Genomic DNA, 26,362 nt, shown 5'->3' with positions numbered 1-26,362 from the left:
CCCACCATTTTGAATTATATGAAAAACAGTCATTGGCTCCTAACTTCTGCATTTTTTCACTTATGGAAAATCCGTTGGAAATTTTTGTAGGCAGTGGTCCAAAGTTCAAGTGTTAAACGTTTCGTGCAGATTGCTCAAAAATCCCAGGAGGAGATAGATTTTAACTATTACAGTTTTATGAAAATTATTCATCTGTGCCTAAAACATACATGCAGACTCACATTTCTTTGAAACTTTGCAGAAATGTACAGGGTCATTCCAAATATCACTGAAACCAATCTTACTCCAATTGGCCAAAAGGGGGCGCTATAGCAATTTTTTGAAAAGGCAGACTTTAAACAGGCATAAGTCATGCCTCGTTTGGCCGAAAGTCGTGAAACTTGCTTACACATGTGCCTTGACTCATGAGGAACACACGTATCGATTTGACCATTAAGCTCCGCCCTTAGATTTTTCGCAATTTTGAGCAGTTTGAAAAATACTTGTTTTTGCCAGTTCTGGCTTAACCGTGCATACGCTTTTTACGAAACTCAGCCATATGGTAGATGCTCATGAAAAACTACCAAGAAATAATTCTCACACTCATTCGTCAAAGGGTGGCACTATAGCACTCAATTGAAAGTGCTAACTTTGAACAGGTACAACTCATGCCCTGTTTGACCTACAACCATGAAACTTCGATACACACATGCGTCTCTTCATGCCCGACAACTTTTGTGGTCTGACCTTTAGATCGCCCACCATTTTGAATTATATGTAAAACAGTCATTGGCTCCTAACTTCTGCATTTTTTCACTTATGGAAAATCCGTTGGAAATTTTTGTAGGCAGTGGTCCAAAGTTCAAGTGTTAAACGTTTCGTGCAGATTGCTCAAAAATCCCAGGAGGAGATAGATTTTAACTATTACAGTTTTATGAAAATTATTCATCTGTGCCTAAAACATACATGCAGACTCACATTTCTTTGAAACTTTGCAGAAATGTACAGGGTCATTCCAAATATCACTGAAACCAATCTCACTCCAATTGGCCAAAAGGAGGCGCTATAGCAATTTTTTGAAAAGGCAGACTTTAAAAAGGCATAAGTCATGCCTCGTTTGGCCGAAAGTCGTGAAACTTGCTTACACATGTGCCTTGACTCATGAGGAACACACGTATCGATTTGACCATTAAGCTCCGCCCTTAGATTGTCCGCAATTTTGAGCAGTTTGAAAAACACTTAAACCCAGGATTTTTCAGCTATTTGCGTGAAACTGTATCATCTGTGTGATCTCCTTTTTCACAGTTACTTATCTGTTGGGCCAATGGCGTGTCCCTTAAATGAATGCCTCACAATCTCAAGGTCGCCAATTCAAGCCTCACTTGATGCAGACTTAATTTAAGTTGAATTGCAAACAACATGACTGTATCAATGAATACATGTGCAAATGGTAAAGATAATCTGAAATAGCTTATTTGAGAGTACGTTTTTTCAACGTATGACATACTTTATCTGAAAATAGCTGATCTAAAATCTCACAACTTTTCATGGTTTGTGAGCTTGTAGATCGGCTACTTTCACTAGTTTTGGTTCTGAGGAGATGTACAATTTCTTCATTGGTAAATGGTTTGTGAACGAGTGATCTTAGTGTTAGTGAAACAGGGGCTTGGTTCATGAAAGAAGGCAAGAGTTTATGATCTTCAACAGACAATATCAGCCTGGACAAAGCTATAGCACTATAGGTAGTGTTGCAGCCTATTAGTCTGAAGGTTGAGAGTTCGAATCCTGTTAATGACAGTAGGTTGAGATGTCCAATCAAACCATTATGTTTCCATCTCTCTCTCTCATCAATCTATTGTTTCCATGTCACTCTCTCTCTCTTCAATCTATTCCGTTTCCATGTCTCTCTCTCTCTCTCTATTCACTGGCCCCGTATTATCGCTGCTTGCAGCTATATTTCTAGTTATTATTGTCTCCGCCAGGAGACATTGTTTTCACTTTCCGTCAGCCAAGCTAACATTGGTCAAGCCTCACGTGACACGTGACAATACGGTGAAATAGTGTGATCTGATTGGCTAGTGACGTATAGCGGCCTATAAATACATGTGTCACTTTGAAAGAGTCTGTGCCTCTTTCAAAGTGAGGTAAGACAGGAATAATCACGAAATGGCTGAGAAATGGCGGATACTGTAACAATTGGATAGGACACTTACACAGACAGGACAGATAGGACACTTACACAGACAGGACGGATAGGACACTTACATAGACAGGACGGATAGGACACTTATACAGACAGGATAGGACACTTATACAGACAGGACGGATAGGACACTTATACAGACAGGACGGATAGGACACTTATACAGACGGATAGGACACTTGTGTCATGTTACTATGACACAGTAACATGTTCTATTTTTTGTAAGAATTAGAACATAAGAATTAGAACATTCCCAACATTCCCAACACAAGTCTGCTGGCGGAGACTTGTGCTCCGAGGAGCACTTTTTCTAGTTATTATTGTCTCCGCCAGGAGAGTTTGTTTTCACTTTCCGTCAGCCAAGCAAACATTGGTCGAGCCTCACGTGACACTTGACAATACGGTGAAATAGTGTGATCTGATTGGCTAGTGACATATAACGGGCTATAAATACATGTGTCACTTTGAAAGAGTCTTTGCCTCTTTCAAAGTGAGGTAAGACAGGAATAATCACGAAATGGCTGAGAAATGGCGGATACTGTAACAATTGGATAGGACACTTACACAGACAGGACAGATAGGACACTTACACAGACAGACAGGACGGATAGGACACTTACATAGACAGGACGGATAGGACACTTATACAGACGGATAGGACACAACACAAGTCTGCTGGCGGAGACTTGTGCTCCGAGGAGCACTTTTTACGGGGCCAGAGCTCTGCTCTGGACACGTATTGTTATTCGCATTATTCTGTCACTTCTGCCACTTTTCGCAGTTCTGGCTGAACCGTGCAGTCGCTTTTTACGAAACTCGGCCATATGGTAGATGGTCATGAAAAACGATCAAGAAATAATTCTCACACTCATTCGTCAAAAGGTGGCGCTATAGCACTCAATTGAAAAATGCCAACTTTGAACAGGTACAACTCATGCCCTGTTTGACCTACAGCCATGAAACTTGGATACACATATGCGTCTCCTCATGCTGAACAACTTTCACACTCTGACTTTTGACCTCTGACCTTTAGATCTCCCACCATTTTGAATTATATGAAAAACAGTCATTGGCTCTTAACTTCTGCATTTTTTCACTTATGGAAAATCCGTTGGAAATTTTTGTAGAAAGTGGTCCAAAGTTCAAGTGTGAAACGTTTCGTGCAGATTGCTCAAAAATCCCAGGAGGAGATAGATTTTAACTATTACAGTTTTATGAAAATTATTCATCTGTGCCTAAAACATACATGCAGACTCACATTTCTTTGAAACTTTGCAGAAATGTAGAGGGTCATTCCAAATATCACTGAAACCAATCTTACTCCAATTGGCCAAAAGGGGGCGCTATAGCAATTTTTTGAAAAGGCAGACTTTAAACAGGCATAAGTCATGCCTCGTTTGGCCGAAAGTCGTGAAACTTGCTTACACATGTGCCTTGACTCATGAGGAACACACGTATCGATTTGACCATTAAGCTCCGCCCTTAGATTTTCCGCAATTTTGAGCAGTTTGAAAAATACTTGTTTTTGCCAGTTCTGGCTTAACCGTGCATACGCTTTTTACGAAACTCGGCCATATGGTAGATGCTCATGAAAAACTACCAAGAAATAATTCTCACACTCATTCGTCAAAGGGTGGCGCTATAGCACTCAATTGAAAGTGCCAACTTTGAACAGGTACAACTCATGCCCTGTTTGACCTACAACCATGAAACTTCGATACACACATGCGTCTCTTCATGCCCGACAACTTTCGTGGTCTGACTTTTGACCTCTGACCTTTAGATCGCCCACCATTTTGAATTATATGAAAAACAGTCATTGGCTCCTAACTTCTGCATTTTTTCACTTATGGAAAATCCGTTGGAAATTTTTGTAGGCAGTGGTCCAAAGTTCATGTGTAAAATGTTTTGTGCAAATTGCTCAAAAATCCCAGGAGGAGATAGATTTTAACTATTACAGTTTTATGAAAATTATTCATCTGTGCCTAAAACATTCATGCAGACTCACATTTCTTTGAAACTTGGCAGAAATGTACAGGGTCATTCCAAATATCACTGAAACCAATCTCACTCCAATTGGCCAAAAGGGGGCGCTATAGCAATTTTTTGAAAAGGCATACTTTAAACAGGCATAAGTCATGCCTCGTTTGGCCGAAAGTCGTGAAACTTGCTTACACATGTGCCTTGACTCATGAGGAACACATCTATCGCTTTGACCAGTAAGCTCCGCCCTTAGATTGTCCGCAATTTTGAGCAGTTTGAAAAACACTTAAACCCAGGATTTTTCAGCTATTTGCGTGAAACTGTATCATCTGTGTGATCTCCTTTTTCACAGTTACTTATCTGTTGGGCCAATGGCGTCTCCCTTAAATGAAGGCCTCACAATCTCAGGGTCGCCAGTTCAAGCCTCACTTGATGCAGACTTAATTTAAGTTGAATTGCAAACAACATGACTGTATCATTGAATACATGTGCAACTGTTAAAGGTAATGATGAAATGCGTCTTGGAGAGAGTATGTTTTTTTAATGTATGACAAACTTCATTGTGAAAATAACCGATCTACAATCTCAAAACTTTTCAGATAGCAACATGTTTCTGAGCTTGTAGATCGGCTGCTTTCACTGGTTCACTTTTATCTTCAACAGATGACCTCAGCCTGGACAAAGCTATAGCGGTATAGGTAGTGTCTCAGCCTGTGAATCCAAAGGTCGAGAGTTTGATTCCTGTCAATGGCAATAGGTTGAGATGTTAATGGGTGAGGTTTTTCACCTGGGATTGCCCCCCTGCGTCCTATATATGACCACCTCAGCTGGGTTGGGCTAAAAATAATTTTCGCCTGTTGGAATCATTTGCTTTGTCTCAATTTCAATCTATTCCCTTTCCATGTCTTATTGTGCTATTATTACGGGGCCAGAGCTCAGCAGTTCTGGCTGAACCGTGCAGTCGCTTTTTACGAAACTCGGCCATATGGTAGATGGTCATGAAAAACGATCAAGAAATAATTCTCACAATCTTTCGTCCAAAGGTGGCGCTATAGCACTCAATTGAAAATGGCAACTTTGAACAGGTACAACTCATGCCCTGTTTGACCTAGAGCCATGAAACTTGAATACACATATGCGTCTCCTCATGCTGAACAACTTTCACCCTCTGACTTTTGACCTCTGACCTTTAGATCTCCCACCATTTTGCATTATATGAAAAACAGTCATTGGCTCCTAACTTCTGCATTTTTTCACTTATGGAAAATCCGTTGGAAATTTTTATATGCAGAGGTCCAAAGTTCAAGTGTTAAACGTTTCGTGCAGATTGCTCAAAAATCCCAGGAGGAGATAGATTTTAACTATTACAGTTTTATGAAAATTATTCATCTGTGCCTAAAACATACATGCAGACTCACATTTCTTTGAAACTTTGCAGAAATGTACAGGGTCATTCCAAATATCACTGAAACCAATCTTACTCCAATTGGCCAAAAGGGGGCGCTATAGCAATTTTTTGAAAAGGCAGACTTTAAACAGGCATAAGTCATGCCTCGTTTGGCCGAAAGTCGTGAAACTTGCTTACACATGTGCCTTGACTCATGAGGAACACATCTATCGCTTTGACCAGTAAGTGCCGCCCTTAGATTGTCCACAATTTTGAACAGTTTGAAAAACACTTAAACCCAGGATTTTTCAGCTATTTGCGTGAAACTGTATCATCTGTGTGATCTCCTTTTTCACAGTTACTTGTCTGTTGGGCCAATGGTGTCTCCCTTAAATGAATGCCTCACAATCCCAAGGTTGCCAGTTCAAGCCTCACTTGATGCAGACTTAATTTAAGTTGAATTGCAAACAACATGACTGTATCAATGAATACATATGCAAATGGTAAAGATAACCTGAAATGCTTATTTGAGAGTACGTTTTTTCAACGTATGACATACTTCATTCTGAAAATAGCTGATCTACAATCTCACAACCTTTCATGGTTTGTGAGCTTGTAGATCGGCTACTTTCACTAGTTTTGGTTCTGAGGAGATGTACAATTTCTTCATTGGTAAATGGTTTGTGAACGAGTGATCTTAGTGTTAGTGAAACAGGGGCTTGGTTCATGAAAGAAGGCAAGAGTTTATGATCTTCAAGAGACAATATCAGCCTGGACAAAGCTATAGCACTATAGGTAGTGTTGCAGCCTATTAGTCTGAAGGTTGAGAGTTCGAATCCTGTTAATGGCAGTAGGTTGAGATGTCCAATCAGACCATTATGTTTCCATCTCTCTCTCTCATCAATCTATTGTTTCCATGTCACTCTCTCTCTCTTCAATCTATTCCGTTTCCATGTCTCTCTCTCTCTCTCTATTCACTGGCCCCGTATTATCGCTGCTTGCAGCTATATTTCTAGTTATTATTGTTATCATTTCATGGTTTAGGTCAGTATAGTGAGGGGAGTGTCTCTCACAGCAGCGCTGGGCCATGAGAGCAGCTGATGGCTCTGAGCTGACAATCCAATTAAAGCAGTCTCCACGGCAACAAACGAGCTTATGGTTATGTCAGGATGGTTAGATACATAATGGAGAGGTTACTTCAGGTCAGAAACAGCTGGTGACACTCTGTGAACAGTTTGGACCAGTCATTCTCAACCTGTTTTCAAGGACCCCCGGTTTGATATGCATTGGGCAGGGGTCTTCAACAGGGGGTCTGTGACCCCTAGGGGGTCCTCAGAGTTACTGCAGGGGGGCCACCAAATCTTTGTGTGATAGGAACCTTTTTTACACTAACCACATGAACTCTAGCATCCCTATTCTGAAGGGAACACTAGCCGAAAATAGCAGATCTACAAGCTCGAAATGTATGGTGCGAAGTTGAGCTTGTCGATCTGCTAATTTGCTACTTTTGAATTTGAATCCTGAAAATGTACAGTTTCTGACATATTTCCACCCGACAGAGACGATATTTTTCTCATGTTTAGCAAACTCAGCATAAACAAACGCTGCTAGTAGGGGACCAATCAGAAGGCTGACAATGGGTCAATTGTAAGCCTAACTCTAAAAAACATGTTTTAACCATAAAAACTATTTCTCTTGTGAGGACCAGGATAATTGTCCTCACAATGTGTATTTCTCATCTTCTACTATACTTGTGAGGAAATTTGGTTATTACTTGTTAGTAATACAAGTGGACCCCCCCCCCCCCCCACACACACACACACGCACGCACGCACGCACGCACGCACGCACGCACGCACGCACGCACGCACGCACGCACACACACACACACACACACACACACACACACACACACACACACACACACACACACACACACACATATTCATATTCCAGGGAGAAGATTAAAAATAAAACAAAACAAAACAAAACAAAACAACTGATGTTGAACCTGTTGTGTGTTTTTGTGCTCTGTTGGTCTCAGGTTACAAGACGCTGCTCAAAGGAATTTCTGGTAAATTCTCCAGTGGAGAACTGGTCGCCATCATGGGACCGTCAGGAGCCGGCAAATCAACACTGATGAATATACTGGCTGGATACAGGTACTGGGTCGTCGTCTTTCACTTAATATTATTATTTCGTCTAATTCTCATCAGGGTCGCCACAGCAGATCATCTGTTTACATTCTCTGCATCTTCCTCAGCAGTGGTGGAAACAGTACTAAAATGTTTTACTTAAGTAAAAGTATCAATACTGCAATATAGAAATACTCTGTTACAAGTAAAAGTCCAGAATTCAAAATGTAAAAGTAAAAGTGCAAAGGTATTGGCATCAAAATGTACTTAAAGTACCAAAAGTAAAAGTACTAATTATGCAGAATGTCCCATTTCAAGTTCTCAAATGTATAAAAATCTTTTGAAAATAGCAGATTTACAAGCTCTCAGAATGCGTTGCATCGCAACGCATTGTGAGCTTGTATATAGGGCTGTGTATAGGGTTGAAGTGGTTAATGTATGTTTTGAAATAATAATCAAAATCTTCAAAGTAACTAGTAAGTAAAGTTCCAATAATAGTAGTGGAGTAAAAGTACAATATTTGCCTCTGAGATGTAGTGGAGTAGAAGTAAAAGTATTGGAAATTGGAATTACTCAAGTAAAGTACAAATACCTCAAAATTGTACTTAAGTACAGTACTTAGTAAATTTACTTAGTTACTTTCCTTACCTGCATGTCCTCTTTGGCCTTCGTCTTCTCCTCTTGCCAGGTAGTTCCATCTTCAGCATCCTTCTCCCATTGTACCCCTCATCCCTCCTCTGCACATGTCCAAACCATCTCAAGCCCATTATGTCTTGTTTTATCCCCAAACCTTCTGACCGGGGCTGATCCTCTAATATTAGTCTCGCGAGCCAGACTGTTGCCTCCCACAATGTTCAAATGCTTCCATTATACAGTCTGGAGCAACGGAAGCTCTGAAAATGATCTGAGGATGGACCGGATGTGACGCCTCCTCTCCGTCTTTACAGTTGCGCAAATGTGTACTACTGTAAAACAAAATTATCAAAGGATATAGAGCTTGCTGCTTATCAGAAATGGAAATTATAAAATAAAATGTAAAGATATTTTGAAATATATATATCTATAGTATATATTTATTTGGTGACAGCTTCCGTTCTCGGCTTTCGGGAGGTGTTGTTCCCAATACAGCATTTGGAGATCACTGGTTCTCAAACTCTTTTGGATCTTACTCATGGCCCACGTGAAAATCTCGAAAGCGTTTACGGCCCACCCATTTGACAACTCAACAGTTCAGTGGTCAGAAGGGTGGGCTGTGTGCATTTTCAGAGATTTTTTTGTCTTTTTTCTATGATCAATCACCCAATTGTGTTCCGGCTTGGATCAATGGAACAAACATAGTATACTTTAAGTTCTCAATCTTTTAAACTTTTTTGACCCCCATTTTGATATGCATTATTCCACAGATACACCTTTGATACAATGCTTTTATCTCTAAACTACACTGTAAACTCCTGGTGTGGTTTGTCTCGGCCATCCCTTTCGGCCTGGCCGAGACTATGTTTTGCTCCATTTTGAACTTTATTTCCATGACATTTTGCGCGCACATTCCCACAATTTTTTCAAATCAGCCTCATGGTGGCGCTATAACAGGCCGATTTGTGTTTTTACCTATAACTACACCAATCTGTGTAAAACTTTGTATGCGCACTGCATCAAGGCCAAGGAAAAACCTTTGCCCTGCATTTGTCACATCTGCCTTTTATAGCGCCACCAGGAGGCCAACTTATGTAAAAAAAAACATTATATTACTCCTTCAGATTGTATCAAAATTTCACGCAAATCGTTACACATGCTCTCTATAGTCATGTGATCAAGACAGATCTGTTTGATTGTTCATATTCCATCCTGATTGGCTAAGATTGACATTTGCAGGAGTGGCCAAAATGCCGCAAATCATGATCACAGTGTCCGATTGCGGTGACACTTTGCACGCACATGCGCACTACTTGCCACCCTTTTAAAATTGCCCTATTATAGCGCCACCAGGAGGCAGATCTTTGCAAAACTTTTTTAAAAATATATTTTGTCCAAACATCACGCAAATCGGTACACATATTCTCTATAGTCAAGTGATCAAGACGGATCCATCAGATTTTTCATATTCCATCCTGATTGGCAAATTTCGAACATTGCTGGCCCACAATAACCTACTTGACCTGTGCTTTTTCTAGTTTGTCTCTGAGTGTACAGTCATAAGTAAGTATGACTTATAAAGTAAGTTATTTGTACACTCAGAGTTGCAGACCCGTAATGTTTCATCCACACTTGGACCCCTGGTGGTCCCTGGAGCCGATGTTTAAAACAGTGACATTGCAGTACCATACATTCTGTATACTGACAGACAGACCATTAATGATTATCAGTGGAGGACAGTATCAGTAAGTACATTTCTCTTTACTGCATGCATTTCAAAGTATTTTTGAAAGCATGAACTCTTGTTCTTGACTTTAACTCAAGTACAAATGTGGCAACTTTCACTTGTAGTGTAGTAATATTTGGCCAGGAGTAGGCCTATCTATACTTTAGCTCAAGTACTGGGGTTGAGTACTTTGTCCACCTCTGCATACAGCAGTGGTTTTCATACTTCGTCAAGGACCCCCAAATTGATCTGCATTTGGCCGTGGACCCCCATCTGAAAATGTCTTGTGCCAGGAACCCCCATAAGTGAAGATTTGTGTTTAAAAAAATGCTAAATTATAAAAAAAAATCTTTTAAAGATGTTTTTAAAAGAAAATAAATCAAAAATAGCAGATGTACAAGCTCGCTGTGAGCTTGTAGATCTGCTATTTTCTAACAGCCAACGTAAAAATATATAAAATGGTTAAATGATTGTGATGCTGTACTAACAAATTTAGCTGGGGACCCCCTGGAACCCTCCCCCAAGGACCCCTGGGGGTCCCCGGACCCCACTATGAGAACCACTGGCATACAGTACATGTTTACACTGACCATGAATGATGATGAAGATAATGCCTGTGTGTTGACAGGGAGACGGGGATGAAGGGTGAGATCATCATTAATGGACAGCCCAGAGACCTGCGCTCCTTCAGGAAGGTGTCATGTTACATCATGCAGGACGACATGCTCCTCCCACATTTAACCGTACAGGAAGCCATGATGGTAACACAGGCCACGCCCACAGTTTACATTATTTCATATAAATGTATATGCATTTTTCTTTCATCCAGTAGTTTGAAACCCATACACCATGTGTGGTGATGACATCACAGTTCTACATGTTTATATTGTCAATGATTTAAAGTTAAATATTGTTGCTGTTATCGCCATATTTTTACTTTTTATGTTTGTCTTTTTTTGGGTAAATTAATGCCCTGCTTTGTCATACTACAGGGTCACACAAAAGCAGCAAAAATAGCAGATTTACAACACAACGCGTTTTGAGCTTGTGTTTTTGAGCTTGAATTTTTGAGCTTGTATTTTTGAGCTTGTATTTTTGAGCTTGTATTTTTGAGCTTGGATTCTGGAATTTGAATCCTGAAAAGGAACAGTTTTGGACGTATGAGGTTTCCAACCTAACAGCAACGATATATGACCCTCCCTCTGTCTTCTATATGCCCCGCCCCTACCAAGGTGTCAGCCAATCTGAAGCTGCAAGAGAAAGCGGAAGGTTGCAGAGAGATGGTGAGTTGGTGACACAGTCAGCTACCGTATATATGTACATGTATATATAAATATAAATATATATATATATATATACACACATACATTGTGCATCACCCTCACCAGGGATATTAACAATTATTTTATAGTGTAATATTTGTATTTAATTTCAAATGCATTTAGTAATACTTATATTAATGAACAGCTGAATGTGGCATGTGGCCCTCAGACTGCCAGTTGCCCATGTATGATACAGCAGTATATACTGTGTGTGTGTGTGTGTGTGTGTGGTGCGTGCGTGCGTGCGTGCGTGCGTGCGTGCGTGCGTGCGTGCGTGCGTGCGTTTGTGTAGGTCAGGGAGATCCTCACAGCTCTGGGTCTGTCAGAGTGTCATAAAACCAGGACGTCTCATCTGTCAGGAGGTCAGAGGAAACGACTGGCCATCGCTCAGGAGCTCGTTAACAACCCGCCCGTTATGTTCTTTGATGAACCCACCAGGTAACACACACACACACACACACACACACACACACACACACACACACACACACACACACACACACACACACACACACACACACACCAACACGCACGCACGCACGCACGCACGCACGCACGCACGCACGCACGCACGCACGCACACACTCACACACTCACTCACTGACAGTACATATCGTCTCTGTCGGGTCGGAAACTGTGACTTTTCAGGATTCAAATTCCAAAACTGCCAAAATTGCAGATCTACAAGCTCGAAACACGTCAATTCGCGTTTCAAGCTTGTAGATCTGCTCAAGTATGGCATTCATTTAAAAAAAAACACCAAAAGTTAGAATATGGAGATGATATTTTTGTCGTATTACTTCAGATCCCAGATCAGCCTGTCTCTCTCTGTCTCTGTCTCTGTGTGCGTGTGTGTGTCCGTGCGTGCGTGCGTGCGTGCGTGCGTGTGTGCGTGCGTGCTTGCGTGCGTGCGTGCGTGCGTGAGTGCGTGGGTGCGTGCGTGCGTGTGTTTGTGTGTGTTCAGTGGGTTGGACAGCTCGTCATGTTTCCAGGTGGTGTCCTTATTAAAAGCTCTCGCTCAAGGAGGAAGAACTGTGATCTGCACCATCCACCAACCCAGTGCCAAGCTGTTTGAACTGTTTGACAAGGTCTCGCACGCACACACACACACACGCACGCATGTATGTACATACACATGGCGACCTTAAACAATTTCTGTACCAAAATACAGCGAGAGGACAGTGTATCTCTGCAGGTAAACCACACTAGCTATGGTCTGGAGCCAGGCTACCACCACACAACCCCAGTTGCTGATAACTGCTGCTATAGAGGGAAGTTATTTGTTAAAGAAAAACATTCATTGTTTTGTTATGTAAACACAGGGCAAAGTTACATACTGTACTACGCCTTTAACTTAACCTAAAAAACAGGGATCTATATATTGACAATGTATTTGCCTCTTTTCAGCAGTTATCTGAAAATTATTCTCCCAAATCAACACTTTTTTCGGTATTTGCAGATTCGCAGTTTTGTGCGCAGCCTTAACCCTGCATTTCCAAACGTTCCAGAGGCCACGCAAGCTGATTCTTTTTTAACTCCATTGTTGAACACTAAGGGCATAATATCTACTATGTACAGTTGTATCTTCTCTTTGCGCCCTACCTCAATACAAAGTATTAAGAATAAATGGGAGGAGGATTTAGGAGAGAACATTTCTGAGGATGTTTGGGATGATATTCTGCGTCTTGTTCATACTTCTTCTATTTGCGCAAGGCACGGGTTAATCCAATGTAAAAGTATCCATCGTGTAAATTTTACAAAGGTGAGGTTATCCAAAATATATGGTGACGTGGATCCCCTCTGTGACAGGTGTCGCTCGGCCCCTCCCACTTATGTTTTGGTTAGGTCCTTCCTTGTGTAGATATTGGACTGAGATCTTTGACACTGTAATGACGGCTATTTTTGGAATTTCTCCCCCTACTCTCTCACTACCGAAATACAAAGCTCACTTGGTTAGAGATGTACTCCACTTTATTAAATTAGAGAGAATTAGAACCACTTTGAGAGGGTCGGTATCTCAGTTTCGTAAAACCTGGGGTCCCTTCCTTGCACTGGTAAACAACTTGCAGTTCCATGCTGTTCCAGACTGAGCATAGGCATGAATTTGAGTATATTGAGACATGATCTCTGACGCAGCTGGGTTGTTCTATTATGTCTATTATTGGGGAGCTATGCGTGGGTGTATTGTTATGTTCATTATATGTTTTGCTTTGTGGGGTGATCAAGCCATGTTTTGTTGTTTTGTTGTGATGTGTATCATGTGGTATAATGGTCCTTTATTCATTTATTTTCTTTCTATCTGCACATTTGTCGGCGTGTTGTCTTTGTTTGTTTGTTTGAAAAAACTTGATTCAGGGTATAATTAGCCTCGATCTCCAGGCTTTTATTGCTTAGTTTTGCTAAAAAATAAAAGGGTATAATAGTCTCCTCCTTGCTGGAGTAGGATTGTACAATTCTTATATTTTTTTACTTTTGATATTACTTGACTCTGCATATTCTTATATTTGTCTATTCTTCTGAATCCTGAAATAAACAAAACTGTGAAGAAAAAAAAACGTAACCTAAAAAACATACCCTAAACTTAACTTAATCTAAACAGCTTAACCTAACCCTCACTTACCCTAACATTAGCCTAAATAACTTACCCGGGGCGGCAAGAGCTCAGGACGTAAAGCGGCTGCTTGGGAAATGGGGTTCCTATGAGCAGGTTGGTGCCTTGCATGGTTTGTGTGTGAGTGTGTGAATGTAAAGTGCTTTGGATAAAGGGACTATATAGGTCTACTATAAATGCACCATTTACCCTTTTTAAGCATTTTCTATTTATTTGTTTTGGTGTGCGTGTGCGTGTGCGTGTGCGTGTAGTTGTATGTGTTGAGCCAGGGTCAGTGTGTCTACAGAGGAAAAGTGTCTAACCTGGTCCCTTACCTCAGAGAGCTGGACCTCAACTGTCCCACCTACCACAACCCTGCTGACTTTGGTACTGTCTGTCTATTGCTGATTATTTAATTGAGGTTGCGTCAATGTCAATTGAGTTAATTGGTTAGGTTGTGAACTATTTGGAAGAGAATGAACCAGTAGATGTGCTCATTCTACATATTGTGTGTGTGTGTGTGTGTGTGTGTGTGTGTGTGTGTGTGTGTGTGTGTGTGTGTGTGTGTGTGTGTGTGTGTGTGTGTGTGTGTGTGTGTGTGTGTGTGTGTGTGTGTGTGTGTGTGTGTGTGTGTGTGTGTGTGTGTCCAGTGATGGAGGTGGCTTCGGGGGAGTACGGGGAGCAGACGGAGAGACTGGTGAAGGCGGTACATGAGAATAAGTTTGAGAAAGACTACGGCACGGTCGTCAACGGAGACACACACCACCACAACCCTCTGATCTGGCAACGCACAGAGGAGGTAGGAGGCAAAATCCAATGTTTAACTTATATCGTTGCTGTCGGGCAGAAACCTCCTACTGTACCTCCATATTTTTGCTTTTTGTGTTTTTTCGTAAATTAATGCCCTACTTCATCATTCTACAGCGTCACACAAGTATGAAAAGTAGCAGATCTGACCTGGATCTGCTACTTTTGCTATTTTTGTATTTGAATCCTGAAAAACTAACATTTTGGACATCAGTACACCACATCCATCCGTACACCACTGTTTCCAGCCAACAGAGACGATGTACTTTGTGGCAACGAGTTGATCGGTTCATTTTGTGACATCATTGTGCGGTGGTGTATAAATTAAGCTCACAAGCTAGGACGTTAGAGCAAATCAAACCGTTTGTAGGCTGATTAAGGAAATACGAGATGCGAGCTAAGGAGACTTTTTTTTAAACTCACCTGTATAAACTGCTCTGATGAAGGCTCTGAATTGACTTGCAAGTCATGTCACAGATTTAACGGTTGAACGCCTATAAAATGTTCATACACAAGCAATCTCAAATACACGTGACTCACCACTAAACATAGATCACAGATGAACTGTGAACAAACTCCACTGAAAATGTCTTCTCTCTCTCTCTCTCTCTCTCTCTCTCTCTCTCTCTCTCTCTCTCTCTCGCTCTCTCTCGCTCTCTCTCGCTCTCTCTCTCAGGAGCTGTCTACATCAGAGAGTTGTCATAGTTTCTCATGTCATACAGCTGGCTGTATGACACAGTTCTCTATCCTGTTCAAGAGAACATTCCTGTCCATCATCAGAGACACGGTGAGCGGAGACACGCTGACTCCTGCTGGACGTCTTATGTACTGCACACACACGCACACACTGTGTAGTACAGTACTAGAGTTCAGTACTAGAGTTAATGTACTTAGTTACTTTACACCACTGCCAATAGTAAGGACTTCAAGGATCAGATCCTAGATCAGTATCATTACATTCAACCAATAGTAAGGTCCAAGACCATCTCTGGTTTACGTAGGCGGACGCCTTTTTAGGAGACCGAAAGCAGGTTAGAGTCTATTAATTCCAATGGAAGAGTGAACGTGAACACGGCTTCTGAACCATTCTTTAGCCCCATGGTCCCTGAACGAAATATTGGACACGATCACCGCAAGCCACACATTATTCTGAATATTTTGACACATTAAAATGGCTTTTTTCAGAGAGACAAATCAGGAGAAAATCAACGTTATTATCAACCTTTCTCTGTCCCAGCAACACACTCTCACGGAATATAGCACTAATAAACATCAGACGTTCGCGAGATATGCCGCCAGACGGCGCCCACTTGCTATTAGCCCACTTAGAAGACCATTTCTATGCAATTTGTGTACCATTTCGGCGCTAGTGGCTCCAATTTGGATGGCCTATCTTTCTAAATCCACCATCTTTGGTAAGGTGTACAAGGATCAGATCCTAGCTCAGCGACATTACAATCAACCAGTGGTAAGAAGTGCAAGGATCAAGGATCAGATGGATCCCAGATCAGTGACGTTGGCGTATTTTTTTGTCTCCAGGTGTTGACTCACCTGAGGATCTCGTCCCACATTGGGATCGGCGTTCTGATTGGCTTGCTCTACCTGGGCATTGGGAACGAGGCCAAGAAGGTGCTCAGTAACTCTGGCTTCCTGTTCTTCTCCATGTTGTTCCTCATGTTCGCTGCTCTGATGCCAACCGTCCTCACCTGTAAGTAACCTTTATATTTGTTCTGTTTAACCTGATCTCTCTCCCTTTGCTCTCACTCTACCTCTATCCTCTCTCTTCTCACAAAATACTACAAAAGAATGAACATTTCAAAACTATAATACCGTATAACCTTCAGAAGTACTATACATACAGTATGACCAAACATGTATTTGTATATTTGTCTATTATTTATATAAAAACATTTATCTTCCAAAAAGTTGACATTGGCCTATATTTATCTGTTGTTGTGATGCATACATTTTGTGCTGGCTCTGTTGGTGGGTTGGTTATCTGCAGCCTATCAAGATGCAGATTTTGAACAGTTATGTTTTATAACTGGCACAAAATAATTAAATAAACATTGAGTCTGTGTCATTTTGTTTAGTTCCTCTGGAGATGGGCGTGTTTCTACGAGAGCATCTGAACTACTGGTACAGCGTGAAGGCCTACTACCTGGCCAAGACCATGGCTGACATCCCATTCCAGGTGTCTGAACATGGATGGATGGACGAATGGATGGATGGCTGGATGGACGGACGGATGGATGTGGTGTACTCACTGAATTGATTTCAAAATACTACTGTTGGTCTATAAAGCTTTGAATGGTTTAGGGCCAAAATACATTTCTGATATTGTACGATATCATGATTCATGATATCGTACAAGATCAGAAATGGAAAGCTTTATAGACCAACAGTAGTATTTTGAAATGAACTATCCAGACCTCTCAGGTCATCTGGGAAAGGTCTGCTTTTAGTATTTAGTATATTAGTATCGGCATTTAGTTTTTGCACCACATGTCTGGAGCAAACTCCCAGAAAACTACAGGTCTGCTGCCACTCTTATTTCTTTTAAAACACAACTAAATACCTTTCTGTTTGCCACTGCCTTTGATTGAGTTACTTTTCTTTTTTCTTTTTCTTTCTCTTCTGCACTGTAATTGATTTTTCCTTTTTTTTTGTTTTATGCATCCTAATCCTCATTATATAATTGTGTTTCCTTTGCTTGATGTTCTGTGTAAAGCACATTGAATTAACTAGACGCGTCGCAATTGGCAATTGCAAAGTGTGGTTGCGCCGACGCCGGTCGGGACTCGAGTAATACGGCGGGAGGAATACCGTCGGAGACTGCGCCAATTACATTTTCACTTCACTCCTGAGATCACTTGCGTTTCATTTTGAAGGGACTGACCCCCCCAAAAATCATGTTTTTGCATCAAACGGTAACATTGTGCTTATTTGTGGCGCCCCCTATGGGTCAAAGTGGAAATGCTTTTGGGGAGTCGTTGAATAAATCACCCTCGACATGTGATTCAAATTTGGGATCGATTGGACGTTTCGTTTGTGATTTTTGCCATTTTTGGTAAAACGGGTCCCTCCCACTAACTTTGGAAACAATTTACGGAAGAACGGTAAGGACTATCATAATGCCGTTTGGACAGGTTTATCGCAGGGGTCCATAGATCACGTGTACCGATTCTTGTGAGATTTGGGAAAACATTGTAGGAAAAGGAGCAAAAAGTGTGTTTTGAAGAAAATTCAAAATGGCGGAAAATCTATCCTGACGCAAATGGGCGTGGCCTATATGGGGGAGATGCGTCGTGACCCAAGGAATCCAGGGGAAAATTTTGATTTTGCGACTTACGGTTCAAGAGTTATAGGCCAAAATGTAAAGACGGCTGTTATAGCGCCACCATGTGGCCGACTGGTGTGATTATTTTCTTAATAATTTTTCAAAAAACTATTAACCTCCCCTCCAAGTTTTGTAACTGTAGCCTTTACGGTTTCCGAGAAAAAAATACTTGAATGGGAGTTTTTGCAATTCCCATTAAAGTGGATGGGGAAATTTAATGCACTAATAAATCAATATCAAAAAATCTATCCTGACGCAAATGGGCGTGGCCTATATGGGGAGATGCGTCGTGACCCAAGGAATCCAGGTGAAAAGAAATTTTGATTTTAGGACCTACGGTTCAAGAGTTACGGGCCAAAACGTAAAGGGGGCTGTTATAGCGCCACCATGAGGCCGAATGGTGTGATATTTTTTAAAATAATTTGGGACTTAATGATGAATTTTCCCTCCAAATCTGATAACTCTAGCTCTTAAGGTTTCTGAGAAAAAAATACTTGAATTTGAGTTTTTTCACTTTTCCATTAAAGTGGATGGGGACATTTAATGGCACTAATAAATTAATATCAATTAAACTATTCAACCAATCCCTTAGCCCTATACACGCGCACGATTCCCGTTCAAGACGGTCATTTTGATATATGGCACAACATTAGGGGATAAAAACTGTGGGAGGAGATGCGGTTTGAAAAAAGTTTATCTATAAAGATATAAAGTGTATAGAGTACTATAGTCTGGTTGCCCTGTTAGGGCAACCACACTAATTACCTTGTAGTTGAAATGTGCTACACAAATAAAATTGCCTTGCCTTGCCTTGCCTTACTGTAGTATTGTTTGTTGGATGTTTTGTTGTTTTTTACTGCAGGTCATCTTTCCGGCGGTGTACTGTAGTATTGTTTACTGGATGTTTTGTTGTTGTTTACTGCAGGTCATCTTTCCGGCGGTGTACTGTAGTATTGTTTACTGGATGACGGCTCAGCCACCGGACGCCGCGCGCTTCTTCCTCTTCCTGGCTCTGGGGGTGTTGACCTCCCTGGTGGCCCAATCACTGGGCCTGCTGATAGGAGCTGCCTCCACCTCCCTGCAGGTCAGCCCTGACACGACACGTGACGCTACGCGACGACACGCGACATGACATGACACGACACGACGCGACGCGACACGACGCGACGCAACGCGATGCGACACGACACGACACGACACGACACGACACGACACGACACGACACGACACGACACGACACGACACGACACGACACGACACGACACGACACGACACGACACGACACGACACGACAGAATACAATAGAATACAATAGAATAGAATAGAACAGAATAGAATCGGGCATAGGGTTGGAATCCGGAACTGGAGGAATCGGAGGAACCGGATCCAATCTGCTATACAATTACAATACCGGTGGTTCTCAAACTTTTACATGTCAAGGACCATCATCCCAACCCTAATCGGGCATCTAGTGCGGATGCCTCCCGACCATCTGTCTAGGGAGGTCTTTGGTGCACGTCCCACTGGGAGGAGACCCCCTGGTAGACCAAGGACCAGATGGGGGGATTATATCTCCACATTGGCCTTTGGAACGCCTAGGGATCCCCCAGGAGGAAGTGGTTAATATTGCCTGAGAAACGGGCCTGAGAAAAGTCTGGAGCTCTCTGCTGAAAATGTTGCCCCAACGGCCCGACTCCGGATAATCGGTTGAAGATGAATGGATGGATGGAATAGTAAGTAAGTTGGTCGGAGTGGCTTATTGTCGGTATCAGCCAAGAGCGAGGGAGTCTATCCCAGTTTTCAATGCTTTTCAAGGGTTGCTGGATCGAATCCTAGCATTCCTACAGACCCATTGGTGTGACTGTTGTATTTCTCTGTTTTCTCTCTAGGTGGCGACATTCGTTGGGCCAGTGACAGCCATCCCTGTGCTGCTGTTCTCTGGGTTCTTTGTGAGCTTTGACACCATTCCCTGGTACCTGCAGTGGATCTCCTACATCTCCTACGTCAGGTAATAAGAGGATGAGGAGTTGAAATGAATCTATGTTCAGTCCTCTCTGTTCTCACAACCAGCCCTCCAGCTAATGCTCACTAGAGTTATTGATCAGTTCTGATTGATCTATTGTTGTCTGGATTCTACCCTTAACCTTAGTTAAATAGGACGCATTATTTTATTTTATTATGCAAATCAGTTACATATTATTGCACTGATAGTTGCATTATGCACTATATGTGTCTCCTCCCCTATTATCTTCTCTTAAATGCTCTAATTCTCTATTTTATAACTGCACTGATAAGCCTGCACAATTAAAAGTTTTACCCACCTCACTTATGTGATGTGACAATAAACCATACCATCACCCTCAACACTCCTCTCCACTCCTCTCCTCTCCTCTCCTCTCCTCTCCTCTCCTGTAGGTATGGTTTCGAGGGGGTCATCCTGTCCATCTATGGTTTGGACCGAGAGGACTTGCATTGTGAGCCAAGTGACACGTGTCACTTCCAGAAGTCGTCGGCCATCCTGAAGGAGCTGGACATGACAGACGCCAAACTCTACATGGACTTCATCATCCTCGGAATCTTCTTCTTCTCCCTGCGCATCCTTGCCTACTTCGTCCTGCGCTATAAGATCAACGCCGAGAGGTAGACCGAGGAAGACTAGGAAGAGGAGGATGAGAACAGGATGAAGATAAGAAGAGATGAGAGAGACGAGAGAGTTGAAGTAGAATTAAGGACATTTTGGCAGAGCTTCAGGACTCTGAGACTTCTGGGTTCTGGAACTGGAAAAAAAAAAGAAAAACACTGTAGGTCAAAGATCAGGAAGTAGCTGTAAGTTCTACAAATGAGCGCATGAAAAATATAAACACAAGACGAAGACAGGTTGACTTTTAGGGTTTAGCTTGGAGTTGAAGCTGGCAAGCTGCTCTAGAACTCATGAGCTCGATATGAGTAGATTGATTAGCTTGCTGTTGTGTCTTCTCCAGGTAGAGATAGACAAGATGAAGCTGCAGGTCAGAGCTGGTCTCCTGGTTCCTGTTTTATACTCCAGTGACGCACTGGCACACAGATGCACTGGCACACAGACGCACTGGCACACAGACACACTGGCACACTGGCACACAGACGCACTGGCACACAGACACACTGGCACACTGGCACACAGACGCACTGGCACACAGACACACTGGCACACACACACACACACAGACAGACAGACAGACAGACAGACAGACAGACAGACAGACAGACAGACAGACAGACAGACAGACAGACAGACAGACAGACAGACAGACAGACAGACGGGGCGGGGCGTCTGCTGGCCTAGCGGTCCAGGCGCATACCACATAAGCTGGTAATCCAGCATGACAGCGTGTTGCAGGTTCGACTCCTGTTCCCGATGACCTTTGCTGTATGTCTCCCCCCCATCTCTCTCCCCATTTCCTGTGAGCCTACTGTCCTGTCCAAATAAAGGTATAAAAGCCCCAACAAATATCTTTAAAAAAAAAAAGAAACAGACAGACAAACAAACAAACAGACACACACACAGTCACGCTTACAGTCTGCCACAGACACACAAACATAGACAATCAGAAAAGCAGACACAAAGACTCATAGACACAGAGCAAACCAGCATCTCTGTTAGTCAAACCACATTCGGATCAAAGATTCAGGAATGTTGACTTTCATCTGCACCACTTTGGACCAAACTCATTTTTGTCATCTTCTAAAGAGACAATGAATGGATCAAACAAAGCACATTTCAGCCTAATGCAAAGGGCTGTAAACAAACTGACTCTAAAATAGATTCTTGTTTTTGTTTAATGTATTACACAGCCCTGCATGTGTTTGTTGAGGTGGTTTGTGCTGGGTTCTGAAGTTACAAAAAAAAAAGTTAATTATCTTTAATTAGCTTAGCATGCCTCCTTGATGTCACCACCACTGTCAGACGTGCACAACACATGCACAATACGTGTCACATGACAGGAGGATGACATAACATCCACACATGGCTGTTACTAGAATATGCAGTATTTCTACATATTTTACATATCGGTGCTGCCGGGCAGAAACCTCCTACCTCCATATTTCAACTTGGTATGTTTGTTTTTTGTATATTAAAGCAGCACTATGTAACTTTCCTCTTCTACCCCGGATTTGAACCTGGTTTTCTCGGCAAGTGCTGACATTTTTACCATTGAGCTAATAGAGCCGACCTGCTTGCTCAGGGGATAAATTGAATCTTGACCATCAGGTCAAAATTCGTGTCAGATCCTGTGTCTAGCTGAGACATGACCTTTGACACAATCTAAATGTCTCAATAGAAGAACAGGGAGACAAAATACAACCACCAAAATCGTATAATTTATATTGTATTAACATACTCTACCATAAAGATTGGACAAAATTACATTTTATTAATGAAAAAAAAGTTACATAGTGAGGCTTCAATGCCCTACTTCGTCATACAGTGTCACACAAAAGTATAGCAACTTCGCGATATGGAGCGTGAGCGTGTAGATTTCTATTTTTGCTATTTTTGAATATATTTTTTAAGTTAAAGTGAAGGTGTTTAAGTCTGTAGGTTTCGAGCATGTGGATCTGCTACTTTTGATGTTTTTGTGTGACGCTGTAGTAAGATCAAGTATGTCATTAATTTATGAAAAAACACAAAAAGTGAAAATATGGAGATAAGCGGTTTCTGTCCAACAGCAACAATATATTGTTATTAATATTGTCAACTCAGGTGTTTACTACTCAGTCACCTCTGGTACTGTGTTGAGCCAGGTCGCATCTGGCATGTATCTGCTCAGTTGTTATTCTAACAGACTAAAATAACTTTGTTCTTATTCTAACTTTTCTTTTTGGTATATTGGCTCTTTCACAGTATTCATTTTGTGTTCTCATCATTCAGTACATCTGTATGTTAAACTATTCCTATTAAACTGACACATAACAGATGGTCTGTTTATCATTTATTTGACACTTTGTGGCTCCCAACTTCAGAACCCCTACTAGTCCTGCTGCCTATAAAACCATCAGTACTAGAGGTCCTGGTATAGGATATAAAACCAGCAAAACTATAGGTCCTGGTATAGGATATAAAACCAGCAGTATTAGAGGTCCTGATATAGGATATAAAACCAGCAAAACTATAGGTCCTGGTATAGGATATAAAACCAGCAGTACTAGAGGTCATGGTAAGATATAAAACCAGCAGTACTAGAGGTCCTGGTAAGATATAAAACCAGCAGTACTAGAGGTCCTGGTAATATATAAAACCAGCAGTACTAGAGGTCTGGGTCGGATATAAAACCAGCAGAACTATAGGTCTGGGTAGGATATAAAACCAGCAGTACAGAGGACCTCCTGATATGCCATATTAATGTTACCTAGAGATTGTTTAAAATAATGTTTTATTCATTGAATCAAGTCATGGATTGTAGCTTTTAAGACATCATCTCTTATGATAAAACACGGCCATATCATAATTATATACAATAACATGCCTGCTGTGTCAAAGCTTACGATCACTCTATTGTTAATGAGATTTCTGACAGTATCCTATAGTCTGTAATAACTTGACACATAAAGACAGACAGACAGACAGACAGCAAATAGAGTTAGATTGTATGGTGCCAACATGCATACATGAATGGCTAATTACCAAGGTAATTAAATACAAATGAAAAAGCCTTTCCTCCGAAAAAGTCATGTTATTGTTCATTATAGTTTAATGTCCACTCATCACATCAACAAAATACCAGCATGCTATAATAAACCCAATTCCCTACATTAGGCTCGGAGTAGCTACTATTTGATAGTAGGCTACGATATTTGTAATAGTAATAACGAGTGAATAGCACACGGTAGTATTACCGTGTAGCATTAGAAGTATTACTCTGTGATATTAGTCATATTATTGTGTGATTACTGTGGTAGTATTATAGAGGTAGTCATATTAGTGGTAGATAATAGTTTGTGATAGTAGTACTTGTACTGTGAGTGTGTACTAGTGCCTGTACTGTGTAGTTTTATATTACTTTGTGGTTGTATAATGCGGTGGTTCTCAAAGTGGGGTCCCCCAGGGGTCCTTGGGGGGGGTCGGCGGGGTTCCAGGGGACCCCTAGCAAAATGTGTTAAAACAGCATCACAATCATTTTAACAACTTTATCCATATTTTACAAGTTGGCTATAAACAATAGCAAATGTACAAGCTTGCAGAGTGTCACTTGTAGATCAGCTATTTTTTCACCTTTTTGAAAAATCTTGAACCACAGGTAGTCTGTATTGGCATAGTGGTGGTGATAACTATGGTGATGGTGATGATGAGCATGGGTGTTGTGATGATGAGTCAGTCAGGCACACACTGGACAGCTAAACTGAGAGCACAAGTAGCCCTAGCCCTGAAACATGACTGTCATACCATGACAGTCATGACGAAACTTCGACATGTTTTTTGCACTTTTTCTATTTGCAGCCCGTACATCTACATAAACGTTAAAATTTCAAATATAAAGTGCTTACCTTATGGCCATAAATGTTACAATTATGTTCGGGTTCTCAAAAGTATCCGTATCTTCCGTATTGTTCAGTAAACAGCATTTTAATTCGATTGGTAGCCATTTTCTTATAGTTATCTAGTGTCAGAGTACAATTTACCTCCCAACCGATAGGGTCAAGTAGTTGAAGGAGAAAATACGGAGAAAATGGCCACTGATCGGATTAAAATGCTTTTTTATTCAACAATACGGAAGACACAGGTACTTTTGAGAGCCCATGCAGAATTATAACATATGTGGCCATAAGGTAAGCAATTTATATTTCACATTTTAACGTTTATGTAGATGTACGGGTTGTAAATGAAGAAAGTGCAAAAAACAGGTTGAAGTTCAGCCATGACGCTCGTGACAGACGACCGTCGTGTGAACCGTCGCTGAGAGCACAAGGTACTTTTATACCTTAAATTGTATTTGCATAACAGCATTTCCTGTCATACATTTAATAAGGTTATCATAACGAGTTTGACAATACAGGCATGGTTCATCACATTTATTAATTTATCATTACCATTGTAACATTATCATTATGATGATTATAATAAGTAGTATTGTATTAGTGATACAATACATGTTGCAATACCCACATGTTGCAATATCACATCATGATTTGTGTGCATGGGGATCTCATTTTAAACAAGCTTAGTGCTTTATGAGCTTTCCAGTTTAGTAGACCTTGTATTGTGAATTTGTACTTCCATGTACTGTTATGTACTGTCATGTACTGTTCTCATGTCTTACTAAATAAAGTACATCAATCAATCAAACCCAGTGGTGTAAGTAAAAGTACACTTACTCAAGTACTGTACTTAATTACAATTTTGAGGTGTTTTTTCCTTTACTGGAGTATTTCCAATTTTCTCTACTCCACTACATCTCAGAGGCAAATATTATACTTTTTTACTCCACTGCAATTTGAAAACTTTAGTTAATTTGTAGATTGTTATTATTATTATAAAAACATGCATTAAACACTTCAGCCCTATATACATTTTGGCCAGATTTGTATACATTTTATACATTTGAAAACTTGTGAAATGCATGGGTGCATTCTGCATAATGAGAGTACTTTCTACTTTTGGTACTTTAAGTACATTTTTATACCAATACTTTTGTACTTTTACTAATTTTAAACAAGCTTAGTGCTTTTATGAGTTATCCAGTTTAGTAGACCTTGTACTGTGAATTGTACTTCCAAGTTCCATGTACTGTTTCTCATGTCTTACTAAACAAAGTACATCAATCATCAAGTACATCAAAGTCAATTTTGAACTCCGGACTTTTACTTGTATAACAGAGTATTTCTACATTGCAGTATTAATACTTTTACTTGAGTTAAAAAATAAATAAAAAATCCACCTCTGGCAACACCCAATGTAAATAAATTAAAAAACAAAAATAATAATAATGTTTGTAAGGTAGTAAGACCTCCCCCCCTCAAAGTTTAAACTGTTGACACCAACAGTAGAGAGATATGCCTGTCAATATGTTATGATGATGATTATAATAAGTAGTATGGTATTAACAATAATAATGTGATTCAATGCATGTTGCAATACCCAATGTAAATACATTAAATACAAAATAATAAGAATAATGTGCTTGCACGGTTGTGTAAGACCCCCCCTCAAAGTTTAAACTGCTGACACCAACAGTTAGGCAGATGCCTGTCAGATAGAAGTCAAGGTAAAAGAGTTCCCCGC

At 41.0% G+C, this 26,362-nt stretch overlaps 1 protein-coding gene across 1 annotated transcript in view; it reads left to right on the top strand.

The window, feature by feature from the left end:
- abcg1 (ATP-binding cassette, sub-family G (WHITE), member 1) overlaps positions 1-20,749 on the top strand; it is a gene marked incomplete at both ends in the record, with an annotated part of 35,780 nt that extends 15,031 nt beyond the window's left edge. Inside the window, 13 exons of the mRNA XM_084063699.1 lie at positions 7,597-7,714; positions 10,675-10,807; positions 11,279-11,329; positions 11,661-11,806; positions 12,333-12,456; positions 14,231-14,345; positions 14,609-14,757; positions 15,442-15,552; positions 16,305-16,473; positions 16,859-16,959; positions 19,031-19,189; positions 19,995-20,113; positions 20,521-20,749. Of these exons, the coding sequence (XP_083919825.1) occupies positions 7,597-7,714; positions 10,675-10,807; positions 11,279-11,329; positions 11,661-11,806; positions 12,333-12,456; positions 14,231-14,345; positions 14,609-14,757; positions 15,442-15,552; positions 16,305-16,473; positions 16,859-16,959; positions 19,031-19,189; positions 19,995-20,113; positions 20,521-20,749 (1,724 nt within the window). The remainder of the gene's footprint in view (positions 1-7,596; positions 7,715-10,674; positions 10,808-11,278; positions 11,330-11,660; positions 11,807-12,332; positions 12,457-14,230; positions 14,346-14,608; positions 14,758-15,441; positions 15,553-16,304; positions 16,474-16,858; positions 16,960-19,030; positions 19,190-19,994; positions 20,114-20,520) is intronic.
- Between the last annotated feature and the right edge of the window lie 5,613 nt (positions 20,750-26,362).

The sequence above is a fragment of the Gymnoscopelus microlampas genome (assembly GCF_963454915.1).
Source record: "Gymnoscopelus microlampas genome assembly, chromosome: 8".
Lineage (NCBI taxonomy): Eukaryota > Metazoa > Chordata > Actinopteri > Myctophiformes > Myctophidae > Gymnoscopelus > Gymnoscopelus microlampas.
This window is presented reverse-complemented; position numbering and strand designations above follow the sequence as displayed.